General features: G+C 40.8%; 1 protein-coding gene across 1 annotated transcript in view; it reads left to right on the plus strand.

The window, feature by feature from the left end:
- The window catches only part of LRRC8C (leucine rich repeat containing 8 VRAC subunit C), an 82,664-nt gene extending 61,427 nt beyond the window's left edge, over nt 1–21,237 (plus strand). Inside the window, exon 3 of the mRNA XM_045478194.1 lies at nt 14,612–21,237. Coding sequence (XP_045334150.1) covers nt 14,612–16,885 — 2,274 coding nt within the window. The 3' untranslated portion in view covers nt 16,886–21,237. The remainder of the gene's footprint in view (nt 1–14,611) is intronic.
- Nucleotides 21,238–21,470: the final 233 nt, after the last annotated feature.

The following is a 21,470-nucleotide window of genomic DNA, read 5'->3' on the forward strand; positions in this document are numbered from 1 at the left end:
CTTCATTATTTCAAGAGCATAATTATAAATATTTTAAATTTCTCAAGCAACTGAAACAGTCTCCATTATGAATCATTAACTGTAAGTTCCTAATGTTTATCCAGTTTTTTTATATTCACTAAATCTTCTCACATGGTTTTGGCTTTAAAATGAATACTTTCCACTTAAATCTTGAATTGCAGTGGATCAAATAATGCACTAGTCCACTTGGCTTATGGGAAAATGCCATGAAGCAAAATGAAAGCAGTTTTGAATCGGACCCACTCCTTCATTTTTGAATTTTCTTTTCCAATTCCTTTTGTATCCTAGAGCAGCTGACCTCAAAGAGGGAAAAGAAAACACAAGGTAAATACAACTAGGATACAGAAATTGAGAGCATCCTTGATGGCTGGAAAGTCTCAGGCTAATGAATGGTTTAAAAATATATAACATTTATAGTATATAGTCATCCTTCCCTCAAAAAGTCAGTATGTCTGTATTTACAGTGGTAAGAGAATCACCTTTGTTAAGTGAAGTGTCGAATGTATACATGATCCTAATGGAGGCGTGATGGTTTCTTTTTCATTTGGGAATAAAGGGATAGTGCCTCGCAAATCTTGGCCCCTTCTTTGTGTATCTTAAATGAGTAAGCCCTTAGCTCCAGCTTTACGAATCACTAGGCAGACATCACCTGGCAATTTGGAAGATGTGTGAAATGAATTGTTTCATCTCAGAGGAAAGTAGCTAGAAGCCAAATATTTCCTGATGCTCACTGGCATCTGATCTTATAAATGCATGTGTTTGCCATTGTAGTTTGTTTTCCTTAGGTGAGAACATGTGTTTGTCTATTTGCCTCATATTTATTACGTACCTAATTTGTGCCAGGTAGTGTTAATAAGGATGGAGCCCACTTTTAAAGAGCTTCTTGGTCTAGGAGGGAAAATGATAATAAACAATTATGCCAGGTTTCCTTAGGTGCTATGATGGGGGAGAACCAGGGCTTAAAAGACTTCCAGTTCTGTTTAACTGTATACCCTTGTTCTGTATAGTAATGACTCAAGAAATGAGGCTTTAACTTTTTCAGTGGTTAATTCTTCTACCAGACTAGTGGCACTTAATTCCCTCAAGCTTAGACATTTCTGATAATGCTTGACTTGAGAAGATGTACTTGCTGTCTGGGATTCACTCGTGTACAGATGAACCCTTTAGCAAGTGTACTATTGCTGTACCTTACCACCGAGAGAATTCATAAACTCAGATATCCAAATTTCAGTCGCTCATCCCTCTGATCCCTTGGAGTTATTCTCAAATAAAATAAATTCAACTATGCCTCAGAGGTGCCAGAGGATGACCTTTTTTTTTCCCTTTTCCTTTTCCTGTTGTTATTGAGAAATAGAGCAACCGATAAAAACAGGCATTTCACTCGGCCCTTTTGTGTTTTTAATAAACACCTTAAAACTGGGCAATTTGCTTGAGGCTGGTGTTGTTTTTTTTTCCCTCTCTTTCCTCTTACTATCTGGGTATATACTTCCTCCATACACAGGGTATTATTTCCTGTCCACGATAGAAGTCTTAAACGCCATCCTTGAAGAGAAGGCCGGTGCCCTGCGCACAGCAGGCCGGGAACCTCACACCCTTGCAGCAGCCACACGTCCCCAACTCCCCTGGAGACCGGGACCTGGTTTGTGCTGGTGAGAGCGTTGCTGCGTGTGGAGCTCGGGGGTGCCTGTGTCTGTGCTGCCACGGTCACCGCCCCACATACACATGTTCTGGGCTTGTGAACAAGGCATTTGCTGAGAAAGAAAGCATTTAGATGTTCCCCCCTTGAGAACCATCTTTTCTACCTTTTCAGTTCCTTTTCTTTCTCACCAAGATTTGTGTGTACCGAAAATATTTTCAGTAGTTAGCCCTGAAACAAAATCTGCATTTTCAGAGTGAATCCTGTCACTGACAGAGGCAAATATTGCATCTCTTGAGAATAGGTGTTTTCTTTATTTTCTAGCACCTTGTTTCTGGGGGAGTAAGTGTGTGCGCTCACTGATGACTTAGAGACGTGAAAATTCATTTCCTTCCCTTGGTTCTCCATCCCTTCTCCAAGGAGGAGGTAGTGTGCCTCAGAGAGGAAGAGCTGCACTCGACCTTTGTCATCTTTTCTCTTTCCCTTCCCAAGTGAAATCCTTTATTCCTGCCTCTGCAACCACGAGGTTCTGACTTGACCCTCCCGTAACCACCACGTCCAGTAGCTTTGAGGGGCAGATGGAGGTGCTCCAACCCCATGAAGCCTTCCCCGCTGACGCCAAGCCTGAGTGTTCATGGTACTTACCACACCGTTCATTTGCTGTAGATCCTGCCTTATTTGCACCCCTGCTTGACTTTTTATATGACTCTTTATGTCACTCCCGTTGGATTATAACTACTTTTAGAACAGCAAACCTTGGTTATGTCTCCTTGATTTCCCTGTGATGCTTAGCATAGAGTACATATTCAAGAAGTTTTAGTTGATAAAACTAAAACTGTTCTATCCTAGTATCTCTGAACAAGTCTGAGGAATAGGTCTTTAGGATCTGTTTCTTGCAAGGTCATTCTTGGGTTACCAGAGATTGTTTTGATCTGTCAGACTGGGAGGAATTTGGATGATTAGCTGCAGGGTAGAACCCTTTGGAATCAACTGTATTTGAATCTACGGAGCGGAGAGAGGATAAAGTTAATCACTTTTATATTGGCTCATCTGCCTTTCTGTGGCTGCCATCTAACTAACTAGAGCATAACCCAGTTAAAGCACTATCTCTTTAAAGAGTCAACCACAGGGGTGCCTGGGTGGCTCAGTCGGTTAAGCCTCTGACTTCAGCTCAGATCGTGATCTCATGGTTAATGAGTTGGAGCCCCATCAGGCTCTGTGCTGTCAGAGCGGAGCCTGCTTTGGATCCTCTGTCTCACTCTCTCTGCCCCCACCCCCACTCTCTAAATAAACATTTAAAAACAAAGAGAAAGGGAGAAAGAAAAAAAAAGAGAAATAAAGAAGAAAGAAAAGAAAGAAGAGAGAGAAAGAGAAAGAAAGAAAGAAAGAAAGAAAGAAAGAAAGAAAGAAAGAAAGGAAAGAAAGAAAGAAAGAAAGAAAGAAAGAAAGAAAGAAAGAAAGAAAGAAAGGAAAGAAAAAGAAAGAAAGAGGAAAGGAAAGAAAAGAAAAAAAAGAAAAGATGGAGGAAAAGCAAATGAAGGAAGGAAGAATCAACCACAATCTAAAGAATACGTCTGGATCATAAGTTAGCATATTGGAATGACACCTGCCTTTTTATCACATGCATCAAATATTCTCACTTCTTTCAGTGATAACATAGTCATAACTATGACTTAAAGTCTAAACCAGAGAAATAATTTTTGGGTTATAGTACAAAGAAAAAGAGTAATGTACTTAATTGTTGAAGTTGTAGGAAAATAAGTACTCTTGTATGCTGTGACAGTGGGAGATGTATAAAGTAAGTCAGCCTTTTTTTTTTTTTTTTTTTTTGGTGGGGAGAGGAATTTGGCATTATAGATGTGCCTTGTTTGGCACTACCCGAGCAATGTGGTTCTTCATAATGTTAGTCTTAAGACTAATGCACATACACTCTTTTCCTTCTGGAAAAGATACTAAAGCAAGTGTTATACTTCAAAACATTCCCTCTGTTGAGTGTATATAGCCATGATAAAGTGTGAAAAGAGATAACGAAAATGCATACATGGACTCAAAAACAAGACCAACATTTGTGTGGAGCAGGAACAGAATACTGAGTGAGGCTGAAGCAGCTGCCGGGCTGTTAGCCAAAAGCAGGCAGTAGCAGCCAGGGGCTCAGCTCCTGCCAGCAAGGGGAGCTAAAAATGCACCGAGCAAGATAAGAGACTGGAGCCTGGTCACTGTTTGAAGCCAAAGGCCCTCACTCCCAAAAGGAAGCTGAAAAGAATGGCGAGTAACTGGATGGTGGACTGACACTTCTGAGGAAACTGTGCCTCCAGCTGGGAGCTAAGCCAGCCTGCCTGCTGTATCCTGACCGGATCCATGGGATCCTGACATTACAGCGGAATGTCAAAATACCATGATAAGACCTAATGGTGGGTTGGGGGGCTGGGGGTTGGGTGCAGGGAACCGCAAAAGAGCGCACAAGAGATGGTGGGAAACAGTTTCATCTCCCAACCAGCCTACCACCCAGAGCACAGGAAGAAAACTATGCTAAGAAAAGGCTCTCAGCAAAATTAGCCTTTGGAATACTGATTCACCTGAGATGAAACTAAATTTTGAAACAAACAGTGAAGTTCAAATAAATATACTTACAGTGGTCAAAGAGATAAAGGCATAACAATAAAAAAAAAATGGGTACATATGACATAAGAGCAAATGGCTATAAAACATTTAGAACTTTTGAGCCTGGGTGACTCAGTTGGTCAAGCATCCAACTGCTGGGCTCAGGTCATGACCTCACAGTTCTCGGGATGCAGCCCCACATTGGGCCCTGCAGTGGCAGCATAGCCTGCTTAGGATTCTCTCTCTCCCCCTCCCCCATTCGCTCTCACACTCTCTCTCTCAAAATATTTTTTTTTTAATTTTTTTTTCAACGTTTATTTATTTTTGGGACAGAGAGAGACAGAGCATGAACGGGGGAGGGGCAGAGAGAGAGGGAGACACAGAATCGGAAACAGGCTCCAGGCTCTGAGCCATCAGCCCAGAGCCCAACGCGGGACGCTTAACCGACTGTGCCACCCAGGCGCCCCAATCAAAATATTTTTTTTTTAATGTTTATTTATTTTTCAGAAAGAGAGGGCACAAGCAGGGGAGGTGTGGAGAAAGAGAGACAGACACAGAATCTGAAGTAAACTCCAGGCTGTGAGCTGTCAGCACAGAGCCTGACACAGGGCTCAAACTCATGAACAGGGAGATCATAACCTGAACCAAGTCAGATGTTTAATCGACTGAGCCACCCAGGTGCCCCATCAAAATAAATATATATTTTTTTTTAATTTTTTTTTTCAACGTTTATTTATTTTTGGGACAGAGAGAGACAGAGCATGAACGGGGGAGGGGCAGAGAGAGAGGGAGGCAGAGAGAGAGGGAGGCACAGAATCGGAAACAGGCTCCAGGCTCTGAGCCATTAGCCCAGAGCCTGATGCGGGGCTCGAACTCACGGACCGCGAGATCGTGACCTGGCTGAAGTCGGACACTTAAACGACTGCGCCACCCAGGCGCCCCAATATATATTTTTTTAATTTAGAAGTTTGGGGATGAAAAAAGTCACCGAGCTTAAAAATATGAAAAATAAGACTGTACTCAGCTGCAGAAAGAAGTAATGAATTAGATAAGCATTCTGAGTTTACCCAGATTCCAGCAGAGAGAGGCAGAGATTAAAAAGCAAACACACACTCCCATGGGTGATCGATTGAGAGACTCTAACATACCTCTGATAGGAATTACAGGAAAAAATGGAAGAAATGATGGAGCAAGTGTGGAAGTCATATTTAAAGAGATTTTGCTGAAATTTTCCAAAATTGAAGAAAGTTGAGTCCTTAGCTATAGATATTGAACAGGATTAATCCACACACGTTCAAAATGAAAGTGAAATTGTAGAAGACCTGGTATTAAAGGTAAAATCTTAAAAGTTATCATAGAGAAGGAGATTGCCCACTAAAGGACAAATGCAGAGTGACAGCAGACTTCCCAGCAGTGAAAATACAGGCCAGAAGAAGATGGAATAGTATTTTAATGTGCTGAAGGGGAATTACTGCCAACAGAGAATTTTATAACTTATGAAACTATTCAAGAATGAAAGCAATAGAGGCACCTGGGTGGCTCAGTCAGTTAAGCATCTAACTTCGGCTCAGGTCATGATCTCACAGTTTGTGAGTTTGAGACCCACATGAGGCTCTCTGCTGACAGTGTAGAGCTACTTTGGATCCTCTGACTCCCTCTCTCTCTCTGTCACTCCCCTGCTAGCTCATGCACACTGTCTCTCAAAAATAAACAAACATTAAAAAAAAAAAAAGAATGAAAGCAATAGGGACATGTTCTGACATACAAGTATATGAGTTTTCTATCCACAGACCTTTATTAAAAGAATTAAAAGACCAGTAAATATACAAATATGAGTGAGCAAAATAATTAATGGATTTAATTAACTTGTAAAAAGAGAGAAATGATTTGTTTGGATTTTTTTTTAATCCATAAAAGACATACCCAAAAAATAAAATCACAGACAGGGGTGCAAAGTAGATTAAAGAATAATATTTAAAAAAAAAAGGCTGGTGGGACACTGTCAATATTAGACACATTTAGCCTTGCCATCTTCAAGAATGCACTCTTTATCAGAACAAGATGCATATGTGAGTTTTAAAAGATGTGTAAATTCTTGTAGTTGCCACCACAGACAGGATACAGAGGAATCCCAACACCCTAAGGAATTCCCCTGTGCTGAAACTCTGCAGGGAACCCCCGGCAACTGCCCACAACTCCTCTGTCCTGTTTTACAGAATGCCGTGTAAAGTGAGATGGCACATAATTTTTTAACACTGGCATTGATTTCAATAGAAAAATTGCCTAAGTGCATATCGTCATTGGAATGTTTTTAAATTATAGCATATCCACACTATGAAATCTGGTGGTCCTTAAAATGAAGTAGAGCCCTATGTGCCAATGTGTTAAAGTCTTCAGGACGTATAATGAAAGTGAAAAGCTCGAGGTGCATGAACAGTCTATATAGTAAGATCCCATGTGTTTATATGTCATATATATGCAAATACACAGATATAGATCTGGAAGAGTGTACACCAGACTTAGCAGGGCTTACTAAGGAATGGCACAAGGGTAGAAAAGGAGAAAGGAGGACTCTACCTTCTGTGTTAAAGATAAGTATTCATGGGGCGCCTGTGTGTCTCAGTTTGTTAAGCATCCATCCAACTCTTGATTTTGGCTGAGGTCATGATCTCGCAATTCATGGGATTGAGCCCAGCGTAGGGCTCCATGCTGAGCATGGAGCCTGATTAAGAGTCTCTCTCTTTCTCTCCCTCTTCCTTTGCCCCTGTCCCACTTACTCACACGCTCTCTCATGTTCTCTCTCCCAGAAAAAAAGTGTTAAAAAAATGATTAGAAAGAAGATTTATGATAGTGAATAATAAAACTATTTAGGCATAACTTGAACATTAAGTATCCAACATCTATGTGAAGAAAGCTATAAAACACTCCTGAAAGGCATAAAATTGGGTGAAAACAAGTGAAAACACACCATGAAGGAGGAGAACCAATGCCATGAAGATGTCAGTTCTTCTTAATTTATAAATGTAATTTAGTCCCAATAAAAATGCCACCAAGGTGTTGTTGTTTTCTGGATCTAGACAAGTTGATTTTAAAGTTCATCATGAAAGACAAGCATGAGATTGAGCACTTACCACACCAATTACTGATTAGTTGTCTTTCTGCTGTGCTTGACCTTGAAGGGGTTCTTTTTTTTTTTTTTTTTTTTTAATGTTTATTTATTTTTAAGAGAGAGCCACTGAGTGTGAGCAGGGGAGAGGTAGAGAGAGAGGGGGACACAAAATCCAAAGCTGTCAGCACAGAGCCTGATGCAGGGCTCAAACTCGTGAACTGTGAGATCATGACCTAAGCTGAAGTCAGATGCTTAACCAACTGAGCCACCCAGGCGCCCCGACCTTGAAGGACTTCTTGTTCTTATATTCCTCACATAATATCTGGCATAAGTAGATACTCCAAGATGGCTGACCTCTCCTGAGGGCACGCATGCAACACTCCACTTTCATGTTCTGTCTGCCCTACCCCACTGCCATCAATGCCATTTATATCTGTGGCATGTAATAGATAAGCTGGCCCTTCTTCATGTTGCTCTTTGTTATTTCAAGCAGCTTCTCTGAAGCTAAGTGGTTTTGTTTTGTTCTGTTTTGCTTTTACCCTCAGCTCTTTTGGTGTCTCATTCATGCCAATATGATACTTTTTCAACTTGTTACCGCAGGTGGGTTCTGCTTTGTACTGCATTGCTTTTCTAGAAATTGTGTAAGTTAAGTAGATCTTATTTTTACATTATACAGTAAATGCTATAATCCTAACAAAGTACTGGGAATCAAATCGCTATCATCAAAGGTATATCATACAATCAAAGATGGAGGAATGAACAGTAATGATTTAAAATAGTGAAAATTACTATTAAAAGGCCCCAATTTCCATTGACCATGCAGGGCATTTCAATAGGTGATAAAGTATTTCAACATATTCCACTTAATATTCCACTTAATTCCATTCTTTGTGGGTATAAATTTGACTATTACAATGTTAAATATTTGATTCTTTTCTTAGATATGAGCAGCATGTCAGGCATGGTTTAGATGGGTTGTTTCCTTTCCTAAGGCGGCCTGAATGTTTACTTTATTTCTCTTGAAAACACACTGGGTTCCTTCCCCCTACCAAAAACAGCTGTTGTGTTATCTCAAAATAATTTACCAGTGGGAATGTATGAATCCAAATTTCACTGAGCCCACTTCTGAAACCTTTAGGTTTCTTTTCCAGAACTATTTCCTAGATATCACAGTGATGGAAGACTTTTGCATGAATAGTTTTATTCCTCCAGGTTCTTTAATTGCAAGACCTTGAGGGTCATAGTATACATTTTTATCACCTAGATATCAGCTGCTCCTTGGGATCCAGAGCCTAATGGATCAAATTGCAGTCCATAGCCCCATGACCCTCTCCAAGTTCTACAGACTCCTGGAAGGATTTGGTTCTTATGGTTCTCATTCCTACTTCCGTGGAAACAGTTTAGATGATAGACTATTACCATCCCTGGCAAATTCTCCCCATCTATACAGTTTGGATCCAGGCATGAAATCTTCCTTTTTGTTGTGATTTTTACAAAATTTACTCAGAAAAGCTGTGTGTGTGTGTGTGTGTGTGTGTGTGTGTGTGTGTGTGTGTCTGTAGCAGATTATACCAAAGTTTCGGGGAAGATTGAAAGGTATTTATATCTCAAAATAGAAATATGGGGCACCTGGGTGGCTCAGTCAGTTAAGCTCCTGACTTCGGCTCAGGTCATGATCTCGTGGTCTGTGAGTTTGAGCCCCGTGTCAGTCTCTGTACTGACAGCTCAGAGCCTGGAGCCTGCTTCAGATTCTCTGTCTCCCTCTCTCTCTCTGCCCCTCCCCTGCTCACACTCTGTCTCTCTCAAAAATAAATATTTTTTTAAAATGTAAAAAGAAAGAAAAGAAATAATGAGCATATACTCCAGCCTCCTGCCATGTTGCCTGACCTATTTTGTTTGATTCTAGCCCCTCTCTGCTTTGCTGACTCACCACTTCCCACCTCCAAACCTGTTCATCCCCAGATAAAGTAGGGTTGGCCATTGTTGTTGCCATGGCTTCACCTGACCTTTGCTCTCAGTGATCACATTCTGTGTCCCTCTCCTCCTTGTTTCCAAGCTAACTTACATATTTTCCTTAATATAGATGATTTTATTCAAGAGTTAGTCTCATATCCACCTTTAGGATAGTAACTTTCTCACCTTGCTATATTTTGAGTTGGATTCTCTTGCTCATCCTGCTTTTTCAATCTCTTTCTCTTCCCCTACCCCATTTCTTCCCCCTCCAGTCTCTCTTTCCCTTCACAAACACACATTGTATCTCCTGGTCTCAAGCCCTTTTCCTCCAAAGGCATTCTGAGGGTTGCTCCTAAATAAAAATGGTGGACTTCCTCTGCATTGTGATGTGTGTGTGTACAAGCTGGTGGTGGTGGTCTGAGCCTTAGTGTTTTGTGGAGGGCTTTCTCCCTACCCATCCCCCAGGTGCTCTCCCTTAGTCCTGCACCAGCAGCCTGACACCCTGATATTCCTTTGAAATTTGTGTTCTAGCCTCTCGGTAAGGCTTGTTTGGTGCTCTAACCTTTAAATTACTGGATAAAGGTAAAGAGAAGAGAGGTATGTAGATTTAAATAGCAAATTTCTCAAAAGAGCAAGAAAGGTGAAACAAAAAATTTCAAGTTCTTATAAACTGCTGTTTTTTTACAAAAGATACCACAAAAACACCCTTTACCATTTGTTGTTTTTGCTGCTGCCTTATTTTTGTCTGTCTTTCCCTTTTTTACTGTACCTTTGAAAATATAGATTCTTCTCCGGTTCTTCTCAATGCTGTAATGTTCACAAATACTATGTCTATTAAACACGGCGGGGGTAACTTCCTCTCGCCTGTGGCCGTTTTACTATTCCAGTCTTCATGCTCTTACTGTTGGACTCCTTAACCTGCCCTGTTCCTTTTCATCCTTTTCAATCCAGGTTCCTGGATTAGGCAACCTGCCATCACATTCTTTGGGAATTCTCCTCTGAGTTGCGTCTCTGCTGGAGTCTTCTATGAAATGTTCTCTCAGCAGCTCGAGCAGCTATTGTTCTTAGCAAGTGAACACCAGTATTTTTTTGACTGTCTGCTCACTTCTGAATAGTTAACAGCTGCTGAAAAATAGAACACCGTCCTTATCCTCCTGGGATTTAATAAGTAGGCACATTTTTAAAATTCTGTCTTTGTGAAGATTGAAAGAGAAATAGGGCATCAGAAGGCTGAAAGGAACTTGGGGAGATCAACTGGGCTGTTCTCCATGAAGCCCTCAAAGAAGAAGCTGGGTGAGATGGGAAGATGTGTGGAATTAGAAGAACACAAGTCTGTAAACAAAAGACAGGTTTAAATTCCTGCGGTACCATTTCCTAGCTATGTGAACTTGGGCAAGTCACTTCCGTTCAGTTGGGTTTCTTCTTCTGTAGAAGGGAGAGAATATGACCTGCCTCCCTGGCATGGCAGATGTTAGCCAGTCAGGGACCTTTGTGCAGAATCTAAAAAGGTATCCCCACTGTGTGACCATAGGTAGCCCCAGGAGGATGGAGCTCCCATCCTGCTGAGGGAAACACAGCAGGATTTCAGCCCACCCTTGCCCCCTTAGCTCCGCACCCTCTCGTGCCCTGCATATCCTAAAACCCTACACAAGCTCCAGAGGTCTGTCATCTTCCACCATTAGGAACAAGCCTGGTGAAGCACTGGGCAGGGGGACAGTAATGGGGTCTGCTGGTTGCTTGGCAGGGAGTTAGCACTGAAGAAGGTGTCCGCCTTTTTACCTTCTAACTGGTCTTGCTTTCACAAATGGATTCTCCTGTGTTTTCATCACAACACTGACAATGCCTTATTAACATACCGGCTCAAATGTGTCCCTCTTGGGGAAGGTCCTCGGGGAAGCGCTCCCTTTCCCTGGCCCCCACCTACTGCTTACTACACAGACCGTTACAGCATCCAGTGAGACCACTAATGGGAAAACATCCAGAACATGACCCCAAACTGAACTGCTTACTTGTCTCTCTTCTGTATTCCTTAAGGATAGTCTGGCATTCTAGGCTTCCTCCTATTTTCGATCCCAGGGTTTTCCAAGGTAGAGTGCTTGACCCCCCAGAAGTGCAAAAGATGCTCCACTGAAAAGTGAGATAAAAACAAAAACTTTTAGACAGGCATACCTCATTTTATTGCACTTCCCTTGATTGTCCTCTGCAAATACTGTGTTTTTCACAAATGGAAGATTTGTGGCAATCCTGTGTTGGGCAAGTCTATTGGCGCCACTTTTCCAACATTTACTTGCTTTGGGTCTCGGTGTCACATTGTAATTCGTGCAAGGTTTCAAACTTCTCCGTTCTTATTATTATTTGCTGTGGCGATCTGTGATCAGTGATTATGACTTGCTGAAAGCTCAGATGATGGTTCGTATTTTTTTGACATAACACTTTCGCACTCTTCATAGACTATAGTATAGTGTAAATATGCACTGGGAAACCAAAAATGTCATTTGACTCACTGTGTTGCAGTATTTGCTTTATTGTGGTGGTCTAGAACTGAACCTGCAATATCTTCAAGGTATGCCTGTATTCATTTTAGGCTTAAAGGGAAGGGAATTAAGCTTTTCTAATATTTCACATATGAATTGACAGGACTTTATGGTTATAATTTTGAATAGAAATACATATACCAGGTGGGCATGCTCAACATTTTTTCCCTGACATGGGTAAGTGATAAAAATGTTCGAAGACCACCACTCCATTCTCACACCTCTGTAGCCACCAAATTCTGGTAAAATGCAGACCCATTTATTATTCTTCTCTGCTGCTTTCGTGGGGTTTTTGGTATAATTTATTGTCAAATTGGCTTCCATACAACACCCACTGTTCATCCCAGCAGTGCCCTCCTCAATGCCCATCACCCATTTTCCCTCTTCCCTGCTTCTTTTGATTGACATGATATGTAATTGCTCCCTGCTTTATCTTCCACGACAGAACTTATAAATTTTTTTTAATGTTTATTTATTTTTCCGAGAGAGAGAGAGACAAAGCATGAGCAGGGGAGGGACAGAGAGAGAGAGGGAGACACAGAATCAGAAGCAGGCTCCAGGCACCTGGAACCTGATGTCAGCACAGAGCCTGATGCGGGGCTGCAACTCACAAACCGTGAGATCATGACCTGAGCCAGAGTTGGACGCTTAACCGATTGAGCCACCCAGGTGTCCCAGGACAGAACTTTTATAACTCTTGTAGAGAGACTTCCTCTCTCTCCCTAGCCTCATTCTTTCACTGTTACCTGCACAGGGTATTGAAGAAGTAAGCTTTTTTTTCCCCTAAAACATAATTTGCATAAGGTAATTTGTTACTTACAATAAAGTAAGATTGGTATCTTTTTTGTTTAATTCTAGAAATTTGGTAAAATAAAATAAGAATGTGGGCTCTGGGTGCAGGTGGCCTGAGTGACTTAACCTTTCTGTGCCTTTCTCCTCATCTGTGAAACGGGAATAATAAGAGTACCTGCCTCATGAGATTAAGGTGACAATGAAAAGAATGATTACCTGTGACATTCTTAGAATAGGGTCAGTTGCATATTAAACACAGCAGAAGTTTTCTGCTGTCACCCACTATAATCACCATCTGTATCTTCATCCCTCGGAGAGAGATGGGCCACACCCAGACATACGGAACTCTGAACTGGAACTACCAGTGTCAGTTCTGGATTCACCCACTTTCTCAGCAAATACATACTGGTGTTCTCCTTTGTACTGGGCGCTCTGCGAAGTGCTGGATGCTCGATGCTCCACTCCATTGTCAGACCTCGTACTTCTCTCCGGTGGCCTGTATCTCCCATGCCATCAACGCGTGGTCACATCCCCATGCCACAGCAGCCCACTTGGCAACGGATTCAGTTTCTGCTTCTATAATCCATAGAAAAGGCTTTGCTGTTTATGACCAAAATCACTAAGTATTTTGCTGTTGCAGAATCACTGAATGCTATGGTTTTCCAGCCACTTAACATCTTACAGTACAAATAGATCTTCCTTGAATTATTAATCCCACATGTTATTGCTGTCGATTCCTTGGGTGGTTATTCTCCCTCTACACCGTTTGCTTGTTGTTCAGAGTTCCACCTACATAGACTTCTTCGTAGGGACAATTCCTCCTGGTTGATTCAAAGAGTACGCTGCCTTACATTCCCTCATATTCAGAAAGTATGCGCGCACTATCTCTTACCCAAATCTCAATGTCTGGGGCTACTGGACATTTTTAGGGCTTACTATTTTTTCCGATGAATTGAAGTATTGGTACAGGAATAAAAGTTGTTGAGGTAATATTTTGTATAAAAAGCCAGCAAGTTTAGAGCCTGGGTGGCTCAGTCGGTTGAGCGTCCGACTTCGGTTCAGGTCACGATCTCGCGGTTCGAGCCCCGCGTCGGGCTCTGGGCTGATGGCTCAGAGCCTGGAGCCTGCTTCCGATTCTGTGTCTCCCTCTCTCTCTGCCCCTCCCCCGTTCATGCTCTGTCTCTCTCTGTCTCAAAAATAAATAAATAAATGTTAAAAAAAAAAAGCCAGCAAGTTTAAACCTAATTATTTTACTGTGGAACACTTCTGTATTGTTTCATATCTTTCTGCAGAGAGATGAAATGGCTTTCATAAAATCTTAGTAAATTCCCATTGTAATAAGGCCATTTGCACTCCTGTGCATGCAGTCCGGGATATGGGTAGAAAGTAAAGGGGAAATGATAAAGACAAATTCCTCCACATTCCCTCCTTCCAATGCTTTTAATTCTCATACACAAGTTTATGTCATCTCAGAAACCATCCGATTCAAGATTAAGCCTGATAAGGGGTGACTAGCTGGCTCAGTCAGGAGAACATGTGACTCCTTATGTTGGGGTCATGAGTTCAAGCCCCATGTTGGGCATAAATCTTACTTAAGAAAAGATTGAGTCTGATAAGGACATGTACTTCCCAGTGATTGATTCTCCCAGGCTCCAGTGAGGGAAGAAATGCAAAATTTAAAACACACAAATATTCTTTAGATATTTATTTTGTTGTGAGTTGTTCTAAGTCCTAGCAGAACCGCTGTGTTTTATGTCATGACTTACACATGCTGAACAAAGTCAGATATTTCACTTTCCCACCATGTGGGCTGAGGATAAAATCCTCGTGCCGGAATCGAACGTTGTATTCTCCAGGCAAAGGAAATGGACACATATTGGATGTTATTGCTGCCCTCTCCACACTAATGACATTATCAAAGCTCTTTGAATAATATAATTTGAAAATATTACTTCTGTGTTTCAGGTCATGCAAGACAAGATAATCTGCCTTCCAAAAAGGGTTCAGCCTTCTCAGAACCACTCTTCCATTTCAAATGTCTCTCAGGCAGTTGCCAGCACCACCCCACTGCCTCCCCCTAAACCATCTCCTACTAACCCTGCCACTGTGGAAATGAAAGGACTAAAGACAGATTTGGACCTTCAGCAGTACAGTTTCATAAACCAGATGTGTTATGAGCGAGCCCTCCACTGGTATGCCAAGTATTTCCCTTACCTTGTGCTCATCCATACCCTGGTCTTCATGCTCTGCAGCAACTTCTGGTTCAAATTCCCTGGCTCCAGCTCCAAAATAGAACATTTCATCTCGATCCTGGGTAAGTGTTTTGACTCTCCGTGGACCACCCGGGCTTTATCTGAAGTGTCTGGGGAGGATTCCGAAGAAAAGGACAACAGGAAGAACAACATGAGCAGGTCCAACACCATCCAGTCTGGTCCGGAAGGCAGCCTGGTCAACGCTCAGTCACTAAAGTCGATTCCCGAGAAGTTTGTGGTCGACAAGTCCACGGCGGGAGCACTGGATAAGAAGGAAGGTGAGCAGGCAAAGGCCTTATTTGAGAAGGTGAAGAAGTTCAGGCTGCATGTAGAAGAAGGTGATATCCTATATGCTATGTATGTTCGCCAGACTGTACTTAAGGTTATAAAGTTCCTGATCATCATTGCCTATAATAGCGCCCTGGTCTCCAAAGTTCAATTTACAGTGGACTGTAACGTTGACATTCAGGACATGACTGGATATAAAAACTTTTCTTGTAATCATACCATGGCCCATCTGTTCTCAAAACTGTCCTTTTGCTATCTGTGTTTTGTGAGTATCTATGGACTGACGTGCCTTTACACCTTATACTGGCTGTTCTATCGTTCTCTCCGGGAATACTCTTTCGAGTATGTCCGGCAGGAGACTGGAATCGATGATATTCCCGATGTGAAAAATGACTTTGCTTTTATGCTTCATATGATAGATCAGTATGACCCTCTGTATTCTAAGAGATTTGCGGTGTTCCTATCTGAAGTGAGCGAGAACAAATTAAAGCAGCTGAACTTAAATAACGAGTGGACTCCTGACAAACTGAGGCAGAAGCTCCAGACGAATGCCCATAACCGGCTAGAATTGCCTCTCATCATGCTCTCTGGCCTTCCAGACACGGTTTTTGAAATCACAGAGTTGCAGTCTTTAAAGCTTGAAATCATTAAGAACGTAATGATACCAGCCACCATCGCGCAGCTAGACAATCTCCAAGAGCTCTCGCTGCACCAGTGCTCAGTCAAAATCCACAGTGCAGCACTCTCTTTCCTGAAGGAAAACCTCAAGGTCTTGAGCGTCAAGTTTGATGACATGAGAGAGCTGCCGCCCTGGATGTATGGGCTCCGGAATCTGGAAGAGCTCTACCTGGTTGGGTCTCTAAGTCACGATATTTCCAAAAATGTCACTCTTGAGTCTCTGCGGGATCTCAAAAGCCTTAAAATTCTCTCTATCAAAAGCAACGTTTCCAAAATCCCTCAGGCCGTGGTGGACGTGTCCAGCCATCTGCAGAAGATGTGCATACACAACGACGGCACCAAGCTGGTGATGCTCAACAATTTAAAGAAGATGACCAATCTGACGGAGCTAGAGCTGGTCCACTGCGACCTGGAGCGCATTCCCCATGCTGTGTTTAGTCTGCTCAGCCTCCAGGAATTGGACCTCAAAGAAAACAATCTGAAATCTATAGAAGAAATCGTTAGCTTCCAGCACTTGAGAAAGTTGACAGTGCTCAAACTGTGGCACAACAGCATCACCTACATCCCGGAGCATATCAAGAAACTCACCAGCCTGGAGCGCCTGGCCTTCAGTCACAACAAAATAGAGGTGCTCCCTTCCCACCTCTTCCTATGCAACAAAATCCGATACTTGGACTTATCCTACAATGACATTCGGTTTATCCCACCTGAAATCGGAGTTCTACAAAGTTTACAGTACTTTTCCATCACCTGTAACAAAGTGGAGAGCCTTCCGGATGAACTCTACTTCTGCAAGAAACTTAAAACTCTGAAGATTGGGAAAAACAGCCTATCTGTACTTTCCCCCAAAATCGGAAATTTGTTATTTCTTTCCTACTTAGACGTTAAAGGCAATCACTTTGAAATTCTCCCGCCTGAACTGGGCGACTGCCGGGCTCTGAAGCGAGCTGGGTTAGTTGTCGAAGATGCTCTGTTTGAAACTCTGCCTTCTGACGTCCGGGAACAAATGAAAGCAGAATAACTTATTTTTCTTTAGAGCTTGACTGACACATGCTTCTACCAAATACAGTATCAATAATTAGGTAGTCTTAATGCCTTTCCTATTTTATTTTATTTTTTTTCTCTTTCACACAAAACAAAATGTACACAGAGATTGAGCAAGGAGTATGTATTTTTTAATAAAAATTTAATTGTATTTTCTCAACATTAATATTTTAAAGTTTTATTTGTCCTGGAACCTAATGTATCTATTATTGTTTTCTACTGACAGGAACAGGTGGTTCCATCTGTTTTTTGTTTTGTTTTTGGTTTTGTTTTTTTTTTGGTTTTTTTCCTTTTTTTCCATTCTTGTGAAAGGGAGGGAATTTTGAGTTGCATGCTTTTGGTATTTTTTAAATAGTCATTTTGCCAAGGTCATTTTTAGCTTGTTTACACCTGTACAGAGTCCTTGTTTTGTTTTCATTGTGTATGTACCAAGGAATTTCAGCTAGTTTATTGTAATACCAGCTGCCTTCTCCATTGGCTAAGTCCTTCATCCTACAGAAAATTTTCCTCTGGAGTGTAAATTCACATAAGTGCATTGTCACAGACGAGTGTTTTTAAAATCTCTCCTCCTCTCCAAAAGAACCCTAAATTGTGTTATTTCATGTACCTGACAGTGAAAGTTATCCTTAGGCTAGGATTTTGTGAGTGAAGACAATAATCTTCCGTGGTTGGCTTACTCGAATCGGTCATTTGTAATCTACCTGATCTGCGTTTTCAACGACGTTTCAAAAATATCATTTAAAAGCAAAATACAGAGGCCCTCCCCGCCCCTCGCCTTTTAATCTTAATATTGCTATGTAGTACTGGTGAACAACCTTAGAGAAGCTAGATTTATTTTAATTAAAATAGATAATTAAATTTAAAAATCAGAATCAGAAGCCTGGTTTTTAAGTAATTTAATAATCTCTGATATCTTGATATGTGGGTACATAAGATGGAAAAAAAAAATCGCTGCGAAAGCACTCTGTTAAAGGGCTGGCGCACTGTAGTCAGGCGCCCTGATTGCCCTGGGCGGTGTGGGGTGGTCATCTATTCAGATTCTGCCTGTTACACAAAATACCCATATATACAGAAATGGAGCTCCCTTAATCCTGCCCTTGCTGCAGATGCCAGTGATGCAAGCACAGGAACTTTCTGCTCTCTTTTGGCTTAAAATAAGCATCTCATCTAAAATGGTTCTTTTACTTTTGTTTTAAAGGGGCGAATAAATAGCTAAGCGGATGTCACTCAAATAATTTTTGCTTGATGGTCAGCAGAGCTTTTATTTATCTTAGTATTTAAACCAACATAGTATGCATCTTGGGCAAAATCCATCGCTGATTCTTACTCTGTTAGAACAGGAAAATGAAAAGACTATTTGTGCCCTCAATCCAGGAACAGTATTACCAATCATGGGATTTTTGTTTTACGTAGTGAATTCATACGGACTGTTTCTGGAACTCTAGTCTGATCTAAGAAAGTTTTGTGACTTAACAGCGCAAGAAAATAGGAAGATGATTTGGGGGTTTCAGAACACTGCTTTTAGAATTTGCTCGTTGGTCCTGGTGATTTTGCTCAGTGCTGCTTTGAGTCATATACAGAACATAACTACAGAAACTCCTCAATGGATACATGTACCTCAGTCGTGTTTTAAATGTTATGAGATGTCATGGAGTGAAGGATTTGGGAAAGAGATGCTTTTCATTTGTTTAATAATGAAATCACATAGTCCAAAGTGCTTTACTGTTTCTGCTCTGTGTTAAAGTGTTCAAATGGTGACTTTGTATAACTGATTTATTTCCCACTGGAACTGAAATGATATGTTTAAAATAGTAACATGGTTATATTTCTTGTATGATAAAATATTCAATTCCAGAATATGGTTAGGATCCTGATTATGAACAATGTGTTGTATTTAGAAACATAGCCCTATTTTGTTTCAAGCAAACAAAAGACCTGGAAGATTCTCCATGGCCGAGCATGACAAAAGTACCCTGTTGAAAGGTAAGCTTAAATAACTACTGGTAAAACACTGGGTGCACTATATTTCTGGACAAAATTTATAGTTATTTTCTATGTCACCCTTCAAAAGGGATCTATTCAGGTTAAAAATCATATTTATGCTGAAGTGTTTATCTGGTGTTAATTCATAATCTCATATGGGTTCATAACTGAAGTAAGGCACTAGTAAGTAGTTTTCTCACTTGTAATAATTTGTTCACAATTCCAAGAGACTTTGATCTGCTTTCTTAATGATGTCACAGGCTGACCCCAAATGTAAATTCTAAATAACATCCAGTAAATCGGTATTGCTCTATGACTTTATGTTTTAACTAAGAAGGAAAATTCATAGATGTTTCTATTAGATTTTATAAAAATTCAAAAGTCTCAAATGTCATCTTGAGTCTCAATTTTCTGACTCTGGCCCTTCTTAATATTGTAAGTTTTTGTTCACATTTATAAGCAAAAAGTATTCAATTACGTTTAGCCTTTAAATGGGAAACTCAGGTAAACGAACTGCTGACTTTTCTAAAGTCCTTTAATGGATCAACTCAGTGTAAAGGGGGTATTTACCTAAACCCTTTCTGTATTTTACAAGTGCTCTTGCTAACAAGGAACAAACTAGCTCTATTTCTCCAACCTCTATAGGATTCATGAGAAACTGCTTATGTAAATATAAAAGCACCATATGTAATCATAACTCCTATGGCTGCTTGACGCCCATGATGGGTATGCTTTTTGGTCAGTTTTAATGGTTAAGTATCGAACAGGTTATTTGTCTGGTGATGGTCTGGTTGAAACAGAGCATATAAGTATATCCCAATGGAACTCACACCTAAGGAGACCACACCTCAGAAACTAGTCATGTGTTAGGTTTTTGTTTTGTTTTGTTCTTAACACAACATTTTTAATATAAATATTCTTGATACGGTGAAACCTGTTACTTACAATTGTAAATTTTTTCTTATTGTTCACGCACCTCTTCCCTGCTGTTACATTTCCTATGTAGCTACTGTAAAGAGTTCGAACAATTCACATGGCATCCTGTTCAGCAGGCACTGCGTTTTCAGAAAGCCTTGGAAAATATGCCTGCTATGAGTATTTTGTTCATTCAGAGGTTCCACTTTATTTGCCTCTCAAGCCGTCTTCATGAAAGAGCATCTTAAACCTCCTGGATTCTTTCTTGGGCTACTTGGTATGAGGAAAGCCCAAGTTCTTGCAATATGCTATCTTATGATTTCTGATATTAAGAAAGAGAAGACAAATTCTTTACATCTCTTCTTACCATTTCCCCCAAGAAGAGTTTTGCTGTTGTTTATTTTTCTAATTCTTTTTTTTTAAAGTCCATTTATAAGTAGTTTATTTTACTTTCTAATTTCATGCCAAATACCTGATCCATAGTAATGATGTTATTTACTTAAACAGTGAACATTCATGATCCATCTCTATGAAAATGGTCAGCAGTATTTAGTAGTGAATACATAAGAGACATTTTAATATAATTTCAACTCGTGTTCTATTAATTCTGAAAGTGACCATGCTGGTCAAGCAGTTCACATTTTTGGTAGGATCTCAATAATTCACAATAGGGTTCAATAGCAGCCTTAAGTTAGTAAAACAAAGGAACAAAACAGAGCAGTGAGCAGTGAGGGGAATGCCTCAAGAGTCCGTAAGGTATTCTCATCTTTGTCTATTCAGACACGTTGTAGGAAAATTTGGACAGTCTCAGCCAGGCCTGCCATTGATTTTTCAGATTTAGGCCTCAGTGACATGCTTCTAATACAATTTCATGCTAGCTTTCAAACTAGGTGTCCACTCTTACTCCTTTCTCCCAGAGCCACACACTGACAAAAGTTAACATCCTGAAGTTCATTCTGGGGAAAGGAAAGAGTGTCCTCCCGCCCCCAAGGAATTTTTTTTTTTTTTTTTAATCAGAAGACCTTGAAAAAGGGTACTTTGAAGAGCTTAATTTGTTGGCCCTGTTAAGTAACAGTTCCTCTGCATGGTTTTTAACGTGGTATAAATTGGCTTTCTGCGGAATACTAGTCTCTCTCCCACCTGATCCTGCCTCTTCAATGAACATCTTTACTGGGGTTGAAACTCATAATGCCTTATGTGCTCACTCAGTTGTTGTTTGTTTGTTTGTTTTTCCTACGACTTGTTTTCTCTCACTGTCTCTATGTGTTCAGATTGTGTCAAATGCTGGTAAACCTCTAAGATTGTCAAGGAAATGCTTGAAAGTTGATTTGTCACAGTGCGAATTCATGATAAAATGTCTTAGTGTTATTTGGCTATGTAGTACATAGGAACGGAAAATAACTTAAATAAAGACATTTTTGTAATTTAAAATTGAGGTTTGTCCCTTATTCGATTGTAGAAATCATATTTATCTTTTGCATTTCTCTGGTGTTTTGCATGTTGTGTTGCCAAGGCTCTCTGTACTCTGCAGGAAGTAGGCTGCCTGGATCCTTCCACTTCGTGTCCAGCCTGTTTCTGCAATTGTGACTAATTATTTCCTTCCTTAATTCACTGCACTGCATCTACCTAAGGTGCCCCTGGAGTTTCATTTGGGCAATTAGCAC

Source organism: Leopardus geoffroyi, chromosome C1, assembly GCF_018350155.1.
Source record: "Leopardus geoffroyi isolate Oge1 chromosome C1, O.geoffroyi_Oge1_pat1.0, whole genome shotgun sequence".
NCBI classification, from domain to species: domain Eukaryota; kingdom Metazoa; phylum Chordata; class Mammalia; order Carnivora; family Felidae; genus Leopardus; species Leopardus geoffroyi.